Genomic DNA, 19099 nt, shown 5'->3' on the forward strand with positions numbered 1-19099 from the left:
CATCTCAAGACTGCGTGCTCAGCCCTCTGCTTTACTCACTCTATACTCATGACTGCGTAGCCGGACATAGTGCGAACTCCATCACCAAGTTCGCCGAAGACATCACTGTTGTGGGACGAATCACTGATGGGGACAAGTCAGATTATAGAAGTGAGACCGACCGATTGACCAAATGGTGCCAGCACAGTAACCTGGCTCTCAACACCAGCAAAACCAAGGAACTGATTGTGGACTTTGGAAGGGGTAGGATAGGGACCCACAATCCCGTTTATATCAACGATGGTGGAAAGGGTCAAGAGCTTCAAATTCCTGGGCGTGCACATTTCCAAACATCTTTCCTGGTCCCAGCACACTGATGCAATTATAAAGAAAGCACATCAGTGCCTCTACTTCCTGAGAAGACTACGGAGAGTCAGTATGTCAAAGAGGACTCTCGAACTTCTACAGGTGCACAGCAGAGAGCATGCTGACTGGTTGCATCGTGGTTTGGTTCGGCAACTTGAGCTCCAGGAGTGGAAAAGGATGTAGAAACTTGTAATCAGTCCATCATCGGCTCTGACCTCCCCACCATCGAAGGGATCTATTGCAGTCACTGCTTCAAAAAGGCAGCCAACATCATCAAGGACCGACACCATCCTGGCCACACACTCATCTCACTGCTACCATCGGGCAGAAGGTACAGGAGCCTGAAATCTGTTACATCCAGGTTCAAGAACAGGTTTTTCCCCACAGCCATCAGGCTATTAAACTCGCCAACAAACAGACTGAACTGCAACAGCCTATTGCACTTTAAATGCTATTGAACTGCACTTCTGTATTTTTGCTTACAATATTCTATTGTGCTGCAGCAAGCAAGAATTTCATTGTCCTATCTGGGACGCATGGCAATAAACTCTCTTGACTTGACCCATGTAGTCACAGGGAGAACCTACAAATTCTACAGACAGCAGCCAAGGTCAGGTTCAAACTGGGTCTCTGGGGTATGAGATAGCAACTTGACCAGCTGCACCATTTTGCCATCTTCAATCACCCATGGCCATCGGTTAATGTTTGGAAAACAATGGAAAATGCTAGAAAAAGGATTGGGTCAATCAGAATATGTTTAGACTTATTAGGCCTTTAATTTTATGCCACTTTCTAATCACACATCACACTTGCAATGTTTTCCTGATGTTCTCAGTTTTGTTATCAGTGAGATTTGTAAATTGTTTCTGATTTTGTTTTTAATGATTTGGAAACTTATTGATATAATATTTAAGTTCTGGCTTTTAAGTGTTTCCTGAGTAATGTGTTTTATGGTACAAGGAAGGACTATACATGAATTAATCCCTTTCTGCAGCCTTAGAGTGGATGTTTACGATTGATTCTGTACAAGGTGAATTCTCACAGTGATCCATAGTTTCCAAAAATGACAACACTATTGTTGTGAGGCAAATGAAAAATTCTAATTTACTTAAACTTTATTTAAGCTTTAAGCAAATCATTTCTGTAATACACATTTTCAAAGCGCCTGGAAATTATCGCTGATTCTGCAGGCCTCGTCGGCCCGAGGCCCTGCACGCGCGCACACTTCATTCTCCCCTCCTATTTATGTTGAGACGGTCAGGAGGTTTAGTATGTCTTGATGACCGTCGCAGCACTGGTGCATCAGGAGATAATGGTGCTTCAATAGCTGGTGGTACACATATTGCTTGGTCATCATCTTCACTCGTATTGTTATTTACATTTTCAATTTTAGAATTACTTATAGATGTTTCCATAGGGGATGATGGGAGTGTTGAAGGTAGTTCTCGATTAATATTATCAAAGAGTGATGGAGAAGACGGACATGGTGCAAGGTCACGAAGTGAGACTGATGAAGCCGCGAACCTGGTTTAGTAGTTAAAATAAGTAGCTTTTTCAAGACAGTTGACTGACGACTATCCTGATACTTGATAGTTGCATAAGAAGGGTTGACATCAGTCAGTTCATCAACAAAGGGCTCATTCTTATTTGATCGAACATAACGACGAAGCAACACAGGCCCTGGGCTAGTCAACCATGATGGCAGACATGTACCACTAGAAGAATACAGTTTGAAGTTAAAGAACCGCTCATGTGGAGTAGTAATGGTAGCAGTTGACAGTAGAGATCTGATGGCGTGTAATGCATCTGGTAGAACAAATTCCCACTGCTGATCTGTTATGTCATTTGACTTTAAAGCCAGTTTCACTGCTTTCCAAATGATTCCGTTATACCTCTCAACCTGACCATTTCCAATAGGATGATATGATGGTTTTACTTGTTGCAATTCCTCTATTAGATAGGTAGTCTTTTAAATCTTTTGACATGAATGGATTATCTTTGGAATATCGGAAGGTAACCCTGAACTAAACGTGTTTCAGAAGAATTTATTTAATTACGGGCTAATAATGGGAAAAAAGCTTATACTTAAATTCTGGAAAAATGCGCCCACACTAACCATAAAAATGTGGATATCAAATATGTTTGAAACATTACATCTGGAAGAGATGAGATTCCTCTTAGCAGGTAAAGCAGACAAATTCCAAAAGACTTGGTCTATGTTTCTGGACCTATTACAAGTATGAGGTGCAATAGTAATTTAAATAAATAAATAAATGGTATCAGGACCTGGTAACGGGAGGTAAAACAACAAAAACAGACTTGGTTGGTAGTCCCCTTTCTGCGGAGTTTAATGTTATAATAGAGCGATTGTTCCTATTTTCTTTTTCTTTCTTTTCTAGGGTCTATTTTCTCACTTTACTTCCTTCTCTAACTTCTTTTCTAAGGGCTTTCTTTTCCCAACACTCTTGCACTTCACGACTCTTGCGCACTTTCTTTACTTTCCTTACTTCTATCTTTTTCTTAAAGCTCAAAAAAAATGAAGCGGTACAAAAAATGTATTAAGATATATGTGTTGTGTAGTATTGTAATTTACCGTACTTCTAATAAAAATAAAATAAAAAAAAAGAAAAAAAAAGCATCTGAATTTTTCTGAGCCAACTCTAATAAGTAAGCTTGATTGTAAGCTGACTGCAAATCCAAGGTTTTGTTTTCTAACAGTCTGTCGTATTAAAGGCGATGCCAAACCATTGATAAAAGAGTCTCGAATAAGTTCCTGGTGATATTGATCAGCTGTAACTGCTTTGAAGGCACTGTCTTTACTAAGTCTTTGAAGTTCTTGTAAAAATTCATCAAGTGACTCACCGGGTTTTTGTTTCCGAGGAGCAAGGAGGTGTCAAGCAAATATTGGGTGTCTTAACGAAGGGTCTGCTTGGTACATCAATAGCAGAATCATAAGTTGTACATTCCTCTATGTAATCATATACATCATAAGAGAAGAGCTTATTGATGTTCTGAAACTGTGTGGTGCATTGTCGCCACACTCATCAAATAAGTTATTTAGTGTACAAAGCCAGTGCTTTCATTCCTTTGCAGCAGTAGGTGAGTTGGGATCCAGATCCAAGCGTTGTGGTTTCAATAGTTTCTCCATCTCAATATCCCACTGCTTAACTTCTGAGATTGAGTTGCTTAAATTGTTGCGAGGCAAATGAAGAAAATTCTAATTTGCTTTAACTTTATTTAAGCTTTAAGCAACTAATTTCTGTAATACACATCTTCAAAGCGCCTGGAAATTTTCGTTGATTCCGCAGGCCTTGCCGGCCCGAGGCCCCACACATGCGCACACTTCCACTGTTAAACGTGTAATTAGATTTCCTCAGATTAAGGACATTCAGTAGATGATGAGGGAGTGCAGCGTAGGTTCACCAGGTTAATTCCCGGGATGGCGGGACTGACATATGATGAAAGAATGGAACGACTGGGCTTATATTCACTGAAATTTGGAAGGATAAGAGGGGGTCTTATAGAAACATAGAATTCTTAAGGGTTTGGACAGGCTAGATGCAGGAAAAATGTTCCTCGTGCTGGGAGATTCCAGAAGCAGGGATCACAGTTTTAAGAATAAAGGGTAGGTCTTTCTCAGGAAAACCTTTTTCAGCCAGAGAGTTGTGAATCAGTGGAATTCTCTGCCACAGATGGCAGTGGAAGCCAATTCAATTATCTGGATGCATTCGAGAGAGTTAGATACGGCTCCGGGCTAATAGAATCGAGGGATATGGTGAGAAAGCAGGAACGGGGTACTGATTCTGGATGATCATATTGAATGGTGGTACTGGCTCGAAGGGCCAAATGGCCTACTCCTGCACCTATTTTCTATTTTTCTATATCAACAAATACTCAGATGTATGGTAGAGAACATCTTGATGTCTGAAGAAGGGTCTCAACCTGCTACTTGTCTATCTTCGATTTAAACCGACATCTGCAGTTCCTTCTTAAACATATTGATTGGTTGCATCATGGCCGGATTGACAACTATAATGCCCAGGCATGAAGGGAAATTTCGAAAAGTGGAGGACACTGATCACCAATACTAGCCTCCCCACCATCACAAAGATCTATAGGATGAGCTGCCTCAAAAAGGCAGCCAGCGTCATCAAATAGCCATGCCACATTCTAATTTCACTCCTACCATTGGGAAGAAGATATAGGAGTCAAAACTGTGACCACGGGGTGTGAGTCAGTCTAAAGAAGGGTCTCAACCAGAAACATCACCCATTCCATCTCTCCAGAGATGCTGCCTGTCCTGCTGAGTTACTCCAACATTGTGTGTCTACCTTGGGCGTAAGCTTCTTCTCAGCAACTATCAGACTCTTGAACCCTACACCACACTAACCAGTGAATTATGGACTGTCTTGGGTTTCACTAAGGACTTTCTTTTTTTGGGGGGTTATTAATTAGATTTTTTGGTTTATATATTATTTATATGTATTGTGTTACAGGTCTGTTATGCTGCTGCAAGTATGAATTTCCTTGATCTGTTGTTGGTGCATATGACTATTAAACACTTGACTTTAATGAATGTAGAAATAGCTGCATTAAAATACGTTGATTTATTTTGAAAGTGAAAATTCCACTTTCAATTCTGCCAGCAACATTGGCTCCAAAATTGAATGTTTTATTTGTCAATTCATGAACTGCAAATGTTTGAAGGCTGTCCTAAATGTAATCGATGGGCATACGTGCGATTCTTTTGGAATGTGCTTTATGTTCACAAAGCCATCTTACAATTATATTATCACATTTTTGGCAATATTTACCATTCCTGCAGCAACATTATATAGGGTCAAATTTTAGATCAACTCTCAGCAGTTGGGGGCTATGGGTGAGTGGGGGAAATATTGCGTTGGGGGAACGGGTTGCGTTGGGTGAACGGGTGAGTAGTGGAACTGGGTTGCGATGGGGGAACGGGTGAGTGGTGGAAATGAGTTCCGTTGGGGAAACGGGTGAGTGGTGGAATATTGCGTGGGGGGAACGGGACCCAACGGGTCAGGAAGGGGAGAGGTATTATGGAGGGTGGGAGGGAGTGAATAAGGGTAGGGGAAAGGAGAGGGATCGAGAGAAGCGGGAGGGTGAAGAAGAGGGGGAGGGAGTGTTGGAGGATGAGGGGAAATGAGCCGCACCTGCGCAGTTGGGGGCTATGGGTGAGTGGTGGAATATTGAGTTGGGGGAACGGGTGACTGGTGGAAATGGGATGCATTGGAATGGGTTAGTGGTGGAATATTGCGTTGGAGGAGCGGGACCCAACAGGTCCCACTTGGTCAAGTATATTACTAAAACTCTCATCTTGTCTGAGTGAGCGTGTGTGTTTCTTTGTTTGCATGCTTCTTTGCCATTCAGATTCATCACCTGTACTACGGCAAAACGGTACACGATAGTGCCACAATGTTTACACCACCTTGCTCACCATTGTCCTGTGGTGTATCAAGTTTCATTCCGATTGATGTTATATTTTACGTTATCACGTTTTTAAGTTTACAAAACCCCAACTCGGCGATCGTTTCGCTGAACACCTCCACTGAGTCTGTCTTATACCAACCTGATCCCCCGTTGGCTCAGCACTTCAATTCCCCCTCTAATTCCCAATCTGACTTTTCTGTCCTGGGCCTCCTCCATTGTCAGAGTATGGCCCAGTGCAAATTGGAGGAGCAGCACCTCATATTTTGCTTGGGTAGTCTACACCCCAGCAGTATGAACCATTCTAATTTTAGATAGCCCATGCTTTCTCCCCCCCCCCCCCCCCCCCCCCCCCCCCCCCTTCCCCTCTCCTTCTCAGTTCTCCCACAGTCCTACTGTCTCCTGCTACTTCCTTTCTTTTTCCCATGTGTCAGGACACACTCTATGGAGCAACAGTGGTATTGCACTAGCAGCTGTTGTGGCGTTGACTTTCCTGATTGATCTTAGGAAGTAAAGCCGTCGTTGTGCCTTCTTTGCCAGGGAGTGCGTGTTAGTTGACCACCCTAAGATCTGCTGAGATGTGGCTGAGCAGGAACCTGAAACTGGAGACTCTGTCCACTCTTTCTCCGTTTATGTGCAGTGGGGGATGGTCACTCAGCTTCTTCCTGAAGTCAATGATGAGCTCTTTTGTTTTCGTTGTATTGAGTGCTAAGTTGTTCTCTGAGTACCAGCCTATCTTTGTACCTCCTCCCTGTAAGCTGACTTATCGTCCTCTGTGACCTAACCCTAACCCTAATGCACTGTTGTGTCGTCTGCAAATTTAATGATGGTGTTTGTGCTGTGGGTCAGTATGCAGTCATTGGTATAGACGGAGTAGAGGAAGGGGCTCAGCACACAGCCTTGTGGGAGCTCCTGTGCTGAGTGTCAGAGCGGTGGGGTCCCATCTTGGCTGACTGCAGCCGGTAATTTTATACATCGCTATAAGTGATACATTTTTCATCACTATAAGTTCACGCCACCACGTCCTGTATTCCAAGGAATGAAGTCCTAGCCTGCTCAAGCTCAATTAAGTTTATAAGACACTATCTCCCACCCAAAACCATGCGGGGTGATCGGTGGTCAGAGTGGACTCTGCTGGCCGAAGAGCCTGTTTCTGCGCTGTATCTCAAGTCTAAAAGAATAACTTAGCAGGTCAGGCAGCATCTCTGGAAAACATTAATGTTTTGGTTCCAGACTCTTCTTCAGTCTCGATCCGAAACGTCACCTAATCATGTTCTCCAGAGATGCTGCCTGGACCTGTTCATAGCAAAAGGATTTGAGTATAGGAACAGGGAGGTTCTACTGCAGTTGTACAGGGTCTTGGTGAGACCACACATGGAGTATTGCATCCCGTTTTGGTCCCCAAATCTGAGGAAAGACTTTCTTGCCATGGAGGGAGTACAGAGAAGGTTCACCAGACTGATTCCTGGGATGTCAGGACTTTTATATGAAGAAAGACTGGATAGACTCGGCTTATACTCATTAGAATTTAGAAAATTGAGGGGGAATCTAATAGATACTTACAAAATTCTTAAGGGGTTGGACAGACTAGATGCAGGAAGATTGTTCCCAATGTTGGGGAAGTCCTGGACAAGAGGTCACAGTTTAAGGGTAAAGGGGAAATCTTTTAGGACCGAGATGTGAAAAACATTTTTCACACAGAGAGTGGTGAATCTCTGGAATTCTCTGCCACAGAAGGTAGTTGAGGCCAGTTCATTGGCTATATTTAAGAGGGAGTTAGATGTGGCCCTTGTGGCTAAAGGGATCAGGGGGTATGGAGAGAAGGCAGGTACAGGATACTGAGTTGGATGATCAGCCATGATCATATTGAATGGCGGTGCAGGCTCGAAGGGCCGAATGGCCTACTCCTGCACCTATTTTCTAAGTTTCTATGACTGTTGAGTTACTCCAGCACTTTGTACCCTTTTGTAAATTAACCAGCATCTGCAGTTCTTTGTTACTACCAGCTGATGTAACTATACTGACAGGATCTAAGGAGGGGATTCTGGTGGATAACCAATGTGACAATACTTCTGATGAGAACTGTTTTTAACAAAAAAAACGTGATCTTTGTTCGAAAACTGGAATATCTTTCCTCGTAGGAAACTAGGATATTCAGCCTGATTCTAATAGCCCTGACATTTCGGGCAGAACAATTATTAGGATTTCCTTTGTCTGCATTCAGCAAATCATTCTTCATTAATTGTGGCACCTTTGCTGTAATGCCACTAGCATAGACATTTTTTTCATTGCAGCTTCAGCTTTCCAAAACTGTTTTCTGCATGACTTCACTGATTCAATTCCCATTCACAAGAAATGCAGCCTTTCATGCAATTTTGCATGCATCTGCAGAAGATGCCGCAACAAATATTTATTCTTAGATAGATAGATAGATAGCCTTTTATTGTCATTCAGACTTGGTCTGAACGAAATTGCAGCAGTCATACATATAATACAATACAATAAAACAACAATAAACACACATTAACATCCACCACAGTGAGTCCACCCAGCATCTCCTCACTGTGATGGAGGCAAAAGTCTTAGGTTGCAGTCTCTTCCCTCCTCTTCTCCCTCTGCGCTGGGGCGATACCCCCCCCCCCCCCCCGGGCGATGTTAAGAACAGTCCCACAGCTCAAACACCGCGGCCCGGGGTGGTTGAAGCTGCCGCCCACCAGTCCTGCAGAAACAGCTGCTGGCCCGCGGCCGAACCCCGGACTCAGGCCACCGCCGCCAGAACACCGTCCCAGCCACCATCACGTGAGTACTGTGCCGTCTTCAGCTTCGGGCTGGGCCGCCCCGACATGGGCGCCGAACCTCCCCCGGACCAGGCCGCCCCGACTTGGGCGCCGTTTCTCCCCCCGGACCAGGCCACCAAGACTTGGGCGTCGCTTCTCCCCCCGCACCGGGCCGCCCCGACTTGGGCGCCGAACCTCCCTCGGGCTGCCAGCGCCGCACCTTCCCGAGCTTGGCCGCTCCGACGGGAGCCTCGTTGCAGCCTTGGGCTGGCCGCCCTCACGGGAGCGTCCCAGCCTCTTCCAGCCCTGAGCCGGACCACCCTCACGGGAGTGAGCTCAGGGCGAGTCCTGACGGTGCTCTGCCTCCGGAGCCTCGAGGTCGTCAGCTCCATTAGGCCTCAGCGCAGACGGAGGCAGAGAAGGGGAATACGACAAAAAGGTCGTATTCCCCCGCAGGGAGAGACTGCAAACCCCGTTACAACCCCCCCCCCCAAAACACAAACTAAAACCAAAAAACTAAACTAACCAACAAAATAAACAACATAAAAAACACAAAGACAACGGGACTGCCGGTAAGCCGCTGCAGCCAGAGCCGCGCCGCCACGCCTTGTTCATGAAGCCATAAAGAGAGAGAGCGAGAGAGCACATGGAAACGGGTCCTTTGGCTGACCAAGTCTGAACTAACCCATCAACCAACTATTTACACTAATCCTACATTAATCTCATTTCAAACTCCCCTTATTCTCTTCGATTGCACCTAGATTCTACCATTCACATTAGTAAGCAATTGGTGGCTAGTTAACATCAACCTGAAGGTGGAAAGCAGTCTGAGTGTCTGGAGGAAACTTGCGTTGTCACGGAAAGAATGTGAAAGTGTCTCATAGACGGGATCCAAAGTCACGATTGAATCTTTAGCGTGTCAGCAGATTGATTGACTGTTCTGCAACTGCCCCAAATAGTGTTTTATGTCTGAATTTCCAACAGCTTATCATCTGACCCAACTAAACACCCACTGGGGTACCGCATGATGGCAGCCTCTGCCTACAGCCTGTCTGTTTTCCCACCTTTTTTTAATTTTTAGTCTGTTTAAAAAGTATGTTGTGGAGGTTTCTTTAGGATTTCTATGTGGGGGGGGTGGGTAGGGTAAGGGGGAAACCGTTTCCCAGGCACTTCCTGGCGAGGATGTGACTATTCTCCGAGTTGCGTCCTCGACCTGCCAACTGGAATGACGCGGCCTTTCCTGCTAAAGCTTCACCTTACCTGGGATCGCCGTTTGAAGCTCTGGAGTGTTGGGCCTGCTGCTTCAACATCGTGCAGCTGTGGTTTGCAGAGCTTCCAGCGCGGGCGGTGCTGACTTCAACATCGCGGAGTCCTGGGGTCCCTTTGCCGAGGGCTGCCAGCGTGAATCTCCGCCCAGAGCGGCCTGTGGACTTCGGGAGTCAAGGACTCCGGTAGGAAGTGGCCGATTCGGATGTCCAAGCCGCTGAGGATGTTCTCCTGTTCTGTCGTCGGAGTTCCATCATCAGGCTAGCGAGCCTGAACATCGCGACTGAGGGGGGCTTTGGGAGGCCCCGACCACGGGTGAACATCAAAGAGGAGGATGACTGAACTTTGGGGCTTCCCTCACAGTGGGAAACTTTGATTATGCTGTGTGGCGGATGTTTATGTTAAAGACTATCGTGTTCTGTTTTTCTCTTTTTATTCGTATGACTGTATGGTGACCCCAAATTTCACTGTACCAATTGGTGCATGTGACAATAAATGTCTCTTGTCTTGTCATATATTCCTGAACTGAACATTGATTTCTCCAACTTCAAATAGCCCTTGCTTTCCCTCTCTCTCCATCCCCTCCCCCTTCCCAGTTCTCTCGCCAGTCTTACTGTCCCTGACTACATTCTATCTCTGTCCCGCCACTCCCCTGACATCAGTCTGAAGAAGGGAATCAACCCGAAACGTCACTCATTCTCTCCAGAGATGCTGACTGTCTCGCTGAGTTGCTCCAGCATTTTGAGTCTACTGCAAATTTTCCTCCTGAGACAGAATATCAATGTCAAAATTATATAATTAAGACTAATATTCCCACTTTGTTTTAATGTTGTGGAAATATTTTGGTTCATAATTGTTTTGTTTTCCAATTTGAATGCATGACTGGTTTGGCACTAGAATGCCATGATGGAGCAGCAGCTGGTGATGCTGCATCATTGCTCCAAGGATGTGAGTTTGATCCTGATCATGAGTTTGTGCCCAGTCCTTGTGACTGTGTGTACTCGTTCAGAGCTCTGATTTCCTCCAGAGATGAGTTGATTTCCTCCAGAGAAGATGCAGTAAATTGCCCCTTAATGGAAAGTAAGGTGCAAAAATTTCAAAGGGAAGTTGATGTGTTTGAGAGCAAAATGATTGCAAGTTTCAGGGTGTTTGGTGCTGTGTGAAGGATAATGCTAGTTGATCACTGGTTGGCACCAGACTCTAGTATCTTTGGTTGGCACGTATTTGGTGGGCCAAAGGGCATGTTTCCGCATTGTATCTCTAAACTAAACTTAATCACGAAATTAGAAACCTCGGCTTCAGCCAAGTTACTTGAACAAGCAATACATTTTTTAAGAATAGAATCTGAACTTAATGTGAGAAAATGTCAGGCAAAGTGATATAGAGGTAATAAGTGAATGGCTTTTCTAAAAAGCCTATACTTATTATATTAAATTAAAAATGTTTGTTATGGAATTGGATATTTAAGAACTGTTTAGATGGAAGAAGATAAAGAAATGGAATTTAGGGAGGGGATTCGAGGAATTTTAGCCAGTGGAGTGAAGAGAAAGCGAATGCGATAAGTGACCAGGATGAGATTTTGTTATCAGTGCCACTTAATAGAGTCATACTGCACGGAAATGGGCCATTTGGCCTAATTTGGCCTTGCCGACCATAAGCACTAACATTTGCTGGAATCCTGAATAAAGCACAGTGCTGGAGTAACTCGGACTAATCCGACCCTGAAGAAGGGTTTCGCAGAGTTGCTCCAGCACTTTGTGTTTTACTTGCTTGTTAATTTTCCAGCATATCCATAAAGTTCAATTGTTCCCAGGTGGAATGCTACAGCCATGCATTTACCAGTGCTGGAGGAACTTAGCACGTTGGCCAGCACCTGTGAAAGGAAATGGACATATGTCATTTCAGTTCTGGACCATTTAGGTTGTTGGAGTGGGATGGTGGGGGCTGGAAAAGACGGGTAAATGTCCACAGCCTTCTGTGGCAAAGAATTCCACAGATTCACCACCCTCTGACTAAAGAAATTCCTCCATCTCCTTCCTAAAGGAACATCCTTTAATTCTGAGGTGATGACCTCTAGTCCTAGACTCTCCCACTAGTGGAAACATCCTCTCCACATGTGGGCAGTTAGAACTAGTTTAGATTGGGCATCTTTGTCGGCATGGACAGACTGGGTCAGAGGGTCTGTTTTCGTGCTGCATGACTACTATAATGTCGTATTATTTTTTGGAAAGTGAAGTACATTCGAGGACTGGTCTTAGAGTATAAAAGTTACCAATTGCCCAGGTTTGTAATTTTCAATTTCAACCCAATATGTTTATTAATGATCTTCAGCAAAATGAGCTTGCCACCCTTATCAATGCAGGACTCCAGACTCTAGTTTTACATTGATATCCCTGCCAGTGCAAGTATGAAAAGGTATGAACGACTCCCCTCACTTAACCTGCATCCCAGAAAAAACTAATTAAATACTAGGACTACTATCTACTTCATGGGTTTAGACAAAACACAACTTTAGAAAAAGTTGTGTTTTTGAAAATGGTGACCTTGACAAAAACAATTAGAGCACATTTTTGGATTTTTAAATTCCTGTTGGGAAAATTTAATACCTAACGTTCAACAGGAATTTGTCTGTCTTTTTTGCAACTTAATAAAAATCTTTCTCTTTAGTATAACCAGACAAGTATTTAACACTGTTCTGCTATTTAAATGACCAACGCACAAACAGCACATAATATAATTCTTAACCTCAGCTAGAGTCTTGCGTGTGTCTTGATGCTTTGTCCATGGAGGACAGGATCACATTTGTTCAGTTTCCTAATGTCAGGATCATTCAAAATGTTTGCAGTTGATCTTGGCACTTCTTAGTTTGGTGGTTGCTGCTGCATTAGTTTGAGTTGAGATTATGGTCACGTGTACTGAAATACAATGTAAAGGTTTTGTTGCGTGCTAGTCAGTCAACGGAAAGATAATACATGATTACAATCAGCCATCTACAGGGTACAGATACATGATAAAGGGAATAATGTGAATAACGTTTAGTGCAAGATAGAAGGCAGTGGAGGCCAATTCTCTGTACGCTTTCAAGAGAGTGAGATAGAGCTCAAAGTCAAGGGATATGGGGAGGGCAGGAATGAGGTACTGATTGCGGATGATCAGCCATGATCACAATGATTGGCGGTGCTGGCTCAAAGGGCCGAACGGCCTACTGTAACTATTGTGTATTGTCTATAAAGCCAGTAAAGTGCGTTTTCACAATTCTATATTTTTTATTAGGGATGTCACTCACCTAGGTTCTAAACTCAAGGAATTTGACAAACTTTTCTATCAGGCAAGAGGGCATATAGAATGAATATAGGCATTTGTCATTGGTGAGTGTTTATCCAAAGTGCAAACATTCATAGTGTAAACTTGCACCTGTACAAACATTTCCCCAGAGCCGTCTTACCAGGAACACCTAGATGTCACCTGGAAGCTTTTCTTTGTCTTCCATGCAGGAACTGTTTTTTATGTAATGTTCTTCATCTTCCTGTCTTGGACCAGAACTCTGTCTTCCTCCCATCTGTTTATTCAATAAAAATAATTATTGTATCTGAAAAATGGCTATTTGCATTATAATGTGCATCTTTGAAAACGATGTGCAAATATCACAGCAAAGAGATGAAATGCTAACAGTTGCGTGAATTTGAAACAGTTATATAACATAGAGGAACAGGCCCCTTTTCCTACAATGTCTGTGCCAATATATAATCTGCCTGCATGTGATCCATATCTCTCTTCCTTGCATATCCATGTGCTTATCTAAAAATCTCTTAAATGCCATTATCATATGTTCCAGGCACTCATTGTCTGTGTTAAAATAAAACTCTTCTGCTCATCTCCTTTAAACTTTGCCCCTTTCATCTTAAAGCCATTACCTCTAGTCTGACATTTCCACGCTGGGAAAAAGGTTCTGACTGTCTGTCCTATCTATGCCCCTTGTAATTTTATATACTTCTATCAGGTCTCCCCTCAGTGTCTGAAGCTCAGTGAAAGCAATCCAGAATTGCCCAATCTCTCTTTGTGGTTAAAATAGTACCTGCTACAATCTTTTCTTACATTTCAAACGTTAATATTGTGCTTGTGTGGGAAGGAACTACAGATGCTGGTTTAAACTGACGATAGACATAAAAAGCTGGAGAAACTCAGCAGGACAAGCATTCTAATGGATGGTCTCGACCCAAAACGTCACCCATTCCTTCTCTCCAGAGATGCTGCCTGTCCCACTGAGTTACTCCAGACGAAAAGCTGTATATGTGGATTATCTGTCTACAGTATAAAATGGAGAATAACTGATTTGACATTTTAGATGTTTTTATCCTTCAGATTATTTTTGTGAATGTCTGTTAATTTATCCCAATCATTGCTGATATATAACATTTATTGTTCAGTCTTTCATTCTGATTATGGCCTGGGCGCAAAATGTTAACTTGACTTTGCTCACCGACACTTGTTCCATTCATATCTGAGATTTCCATCAGTTGTAGCTTCTTTCTGCCCTTTTTTTTACTGTAAATTCGTTCTATGAAAATGTCTTTCCTTAGTGTGAAAATGTCTTAATGTCCAGTGTTTATATTGTGTGTTCTTCACTTGGCAAACATAGATCTGATTTGTGTTGAAATGAAATTCACAATTGTGGGATTGTAGTCTAAATCACTTTGTGTTGCAGGTTTACGTTGAATTTGATGATTCTCGGTGGAAGAAGCAGGCCTGGGTGAAAGTTTATGCTGAAGATGTCCTTGTTTTCCTTGTGGAGCACACTCTGGTGTGGGCCCCAAGGAAAGAGCCGGTCCATCTACAGGGAGGAAGGATTCATGCTAACCAGTGGCCTGCATTGGTAAGAACATTTGAATAATGTTCTAATGCTTGGTGTTTTCTGCACTATTGACTAACCCTGCTAGTGGTTGAACTGTTCTAATAACAGCATTCACGTTCTCACTTTATTTGAGACCACTGAACTGGAGGCTCTCAGTTTCTAGTTACCTTTGATTTGTGTACACATTGTCTGGTTCGATTGCTGTCTTTGATGGTAAATGAAAGCTAATCACATGACAACAGTTTATCTATCACTTGCATCACCCTTTTGTCATATTTGAATAATTTACTTGGTTTTGTATTTGCAGACGTACAAGGCACTAGTGGATAAAATAGGCTTGGGATCCATTGTTCCTGTTGAATTCTTTGGTGACAGGGTGAAGAATTTTGCCACTGATGGTGCTAACCTTCGCTTGTTTAAGGTAATTTTTGTTTCCTTTATTTTCTATTTTCATTGAATGTAAATAATCAAGTCCCCCGACGAGAGGTGTACATCGGGCTGTCTGTAGCAGCAACAACGGAGGGTTCATGACCAAGGGAGGAGGACTGACTGTACTTTGTGCCTTCCACCACTGTGAAGAATGCTGTGGTGGATGTTTGTGTTAAATCTTATTGTGTATTGTGTTAAATCTTATTGTGTATTGTGTGTTCTTTTTAAGTGCTGCAAATTCATTTCACTGCACCTTTGGGTGCATGTGACGAATAAAATTGACTTTGACTTTGACACCTAATTTCAGTATCTAAGCTTCTGAGAGGAATAGAAAGGGTAAATGCGCAGCATCTTTTAGCCAGAGTGGGGGAATCCAGAACTAGAGGGTATAAGTGTAAGGTGTGGAGGGGGGGGGGGGTTTAATAGGAGCATGCGGGGCAATTCTCTTTACACAAAGTTTGGTGGGTGTATGGAACAAGCTGCCGGACAAGGTAGTTGAGGCAGGTACTATCACAACATTTATGAAACATAGACTGGTACTTAGATAGGTTAGGTTTAAAAGGATATGGATGAAACGCAGGCAGGTGGGACAAGTGTTGATGGGGCATGTTGGTCGCGTGGGCAGGTTGGGCCGAAGGCCTGTTTCCACACTGTATGACTTCAGTTTTAGTCCAGTTCTGCAATGGCATCACAACCTTAAATCATAATACTTAATACATAAATTATTATGGGAAAGATTTTTTAGTTCAGCACTATTCCAGCTTTGATTATAAATAGTAAATATATCTAATACTCTCCATCTACTGTAATAGTTTTGTGTGGGTCGCAGTTTTGGTTTTTAATGATGAAAGGCTTTGTTGTTTTCTGTTTCCTTGTATTCATGCAAATTGTGCACTACTTATTAGAGTATGTGTTTCAATTTTAATTTGTCATGTTTATGTAAAAATTTGTCCTTATAATTTTCCTGTTGAAATACTAATCTAGCTAAATCAAAACCTTGTCTGAACAGCTTTTGCTCAGGAGAACAGTGAATCCAGCACCAATCCCTGTGGCACATCACTGGTCACAGGCTTCCAATCGGAAAAACAACCCGTCTGAAGAAGGGTTTCTGCCCGAAACGTTGCCTATTTCCTTCACTCCATAGATGCTGCTGCACCCGCTGAGTTTCTCCAGCAATTTTGTGTAACCCTTCTTACCACCCTTTGATACCAAGCTAATTTTATATCCAATTGGCTAGCTCATCCTAAATCCCAAGTACATAGGTAGTCTTCACTCTGTTGGGCCAAGTAGAAATGGGTAGTTCCTGGAATTTTCTTTGCATTCAATGTTCAAGGAAGAAATCAACAAATTATTAGTGAAACTGGTTGGGAAAGAGTGATGGTTAAGAGAAGTGATTTCAGATGTAGACAATGAGAGAACTTTATCAGAATGATAATCTAATCAACCATTAACTAGTTATTGTTAAGAAGATAGCGTTGATATAGATATCTTGCACAGAAGTAGCTGGGGACCTTTAGCAGTGATGTGGAAGATAGTGAATTACAAGTTTGGAGTAGCTACTATGTTTTTCATAGAACAACTACATAGAATGGATAAGGGGGAGCCAGTGGATGTGGTGTATCTGGACTTTCAAACATCCTTTGACTAGGTCCCACACAGGAGATTAGTGTGCAGAATTAGAGCACATGGTATTGGGGTTAGGGTATTGACATGGAGAGAGAACTGGTTGGCAGACAGGAAGCAAAGAGTAAGAATTAACGAGTCCTTTTCAGAATGGCAGGCAGTGACTTGTGGGGTGCCGCAAGGCTCGGTGCTGGCACCCCCCGTTGGTTACAATATATATTAACGATTTAGACCTGGGGATTAAATGCAACATCTCTAAGTTTGCGGATGACTCCAAGCTGGGTGGCAGTGTGAGCTAGGAGGAGGATGCTATGAGGCTGCAGGGTGACTTGGATAGGTTGGGTGAGTGGGCAGATGCATGGTAGATGCAGTATAATGTGGGTAAATGTGAGTTGATTAATGTGAGGTACCACCACTTGGGTGGCAAGAACAGGAAGGCAGATTATTATATGAATGGTGACAGATTAGGAGAAGGGGAGGTGCAACGAGACCTGGGTGTGCTTCGACATCAGTCACTGAAAGTTAGCCTGCAGGTACAGCAGGCAATGAAGAAAGCCAATGGCACGTTGCTGCATTAATATAAGGCAGTGGAGGCTAATTCACTGGATGTTTTCAAGAGTTAGAATTAGCTCTTAGGGAATCAAGGGATATGGGGGGAAAAGCCGGAACGGGGTACTGATTTTGGATGATCAGCCATGATCATATTGAATGGTGATGCTGGCTCGAAGGGCTGAATGGCCTTCTCCTGCACCTATTTTTCTATGTTAACAAATGGAGATGAAAGCCATGAAGAGTTTTGATAGAAGGAGCATCTGTTCCAGAGGACCTCACTTTGAGGTGATGTGAGCAGAAAAAATATTCTGGACTACTTCACTGGTTGTAAGGGTAGATTCCAGTAAACATTGTAAGGGTAGAGAAGCAGATTCCAGTAAACATTGTAAGGGCAGAGAAACAGTAAAACATTGTAAGAGGATTTATTTAATAGGGAAATAACTTTTTGGCCTCGCAAGAAAAAAGCCAGAGTTTGGTAATAATTAGTTCTTTCAAAGAGTCATCTCGGGTCATTGTTTGCACAATTTTGTTTGTAATTTCTCCCATTGATATATCTTGGCATATAAATGGCATATCTATCTATCTTGAAGTTGCCTACGTTTACTTTCTTTTAATGCTCTTAATCTTCATTAGTTAATCTTTTAATTTTACAATTTAGCACAAGGGTTCTCTTCAGGGTTGTTGAGTGACTCGTGCCTCAAATGTTATTAACCATAATCCTTATGACTAAAGTATAGGGGTTTAGTGAACTAAAGTATAGTGAACTTACTGACTTTTTATTTGTTGAAACCATGATGCAAACCTGATGTAACTGATGATGGAATCTATGTAGCCAGTGAAGAATGTGCAAGAGGTTTTGCTGATGGATGATAATATGTGCACATACGTGAACAGCAATAGTGTTGGTGTCTTTAGAAGCCTCATTTAAATATAACCTGGCAATAGAATTGTGTGCGCAAATGCAGAATGCTGAAATGATCGCTGTTACTCTAAATATTTAATTTCTTTGCCCATATTTGAAAACGTGTTCTTTTCTTTTATCTTCATGTCACCTATAATATTTATATTTGCCTTTTGAAGGAGGATTCTGACATTCATAATCCAATTGTTCAGGAAAATCTAAAGCTCCAGGAAGCAATGAAGTCTTGGATGAAAGAGAAGAAGATTCAAGAAATCATTAGAGGTATTGTAGGCAAATTATATCTTTATTTGATTTTTTTACTTTAAACAATTTAAAGAATTTTAACAATTTAAAATTGGAAACACATTTCTCATTAATTTTTGCAAACTGTTATATTGATGGTTAGTGCAAAGTAGTTTTATTTTTAATTTATTTAGCTAAAATGCAATTGTATAGGAGGCAGATATCAGCCATGATCGGATGGCGGAGTAGACTCGATGGGCCGAATGGCCTAATTCTACTCCTATAACTTGTGAAATCGCCTTAATGATGGATATCAAAGCCATTAGACACTACCTTACTTTTCTTTAGCACTGCGATGAAAATGGTCTTCTTGAAGGACCTCAAAATGGAACGTTGAGAGGTTAAAGATTTATGTTAATACTCCTGCCAGTTGGTCCACTAAGGCTCTGAGGTCATGGCCAGGAACTCCATCCGGGCCAGTTGTTTTCCACGGGTTCACTCTCACCAAGGCTGATCTGACATCTGCAGTGACCATGGGTACAGGCACACCTGAGGCTGTCAAGGTGGATGGCATCTTTCCACTGACCTTCCGTAGCAATGAGTTCAGTAATACTGCCCGACTTCACTTTGTAGCCCATTATAGCATGCAAGCCTTGCCAG

General features: G+C 42.7%; 1 protein-coding gene across 1 annotated transcript in view; it reads left to right on the forward strand.

The window, feature by feature from the left end:
- LOC129701877 (lysine-specific demethylase 3B-like) overlaps positions 1-19099 on the forward strand; it is an 86976-nt gene that overhangs the window by 3954 nt on the left and 63923 nt on the right. The window contains 3 exon segments of the mRNA XM_055643367.1: positions 14545-14712; positions 14999-15112; positions 18376-18478. Coding sequence (XP_055499342.1) covers positions 14545-14712; positions 14999-15112; positions 18376-18478 — 385 coding nt within the window.

The sequence above is a fragment of the Leucoraja erinacea genome, chromosome 11 (genome assembly GCF_028641065.1).
Source record: "Leucoraja erinacea ecotype New England chromosome 11, Leri_hhj_1, whole genome shotgun sequence".
NCBI lineage: Eukaryota > Metazoa > Chordata > Chondrichthyes > Rajiformes > Rajidae > Leucoraja > Leucoraja erinaceus.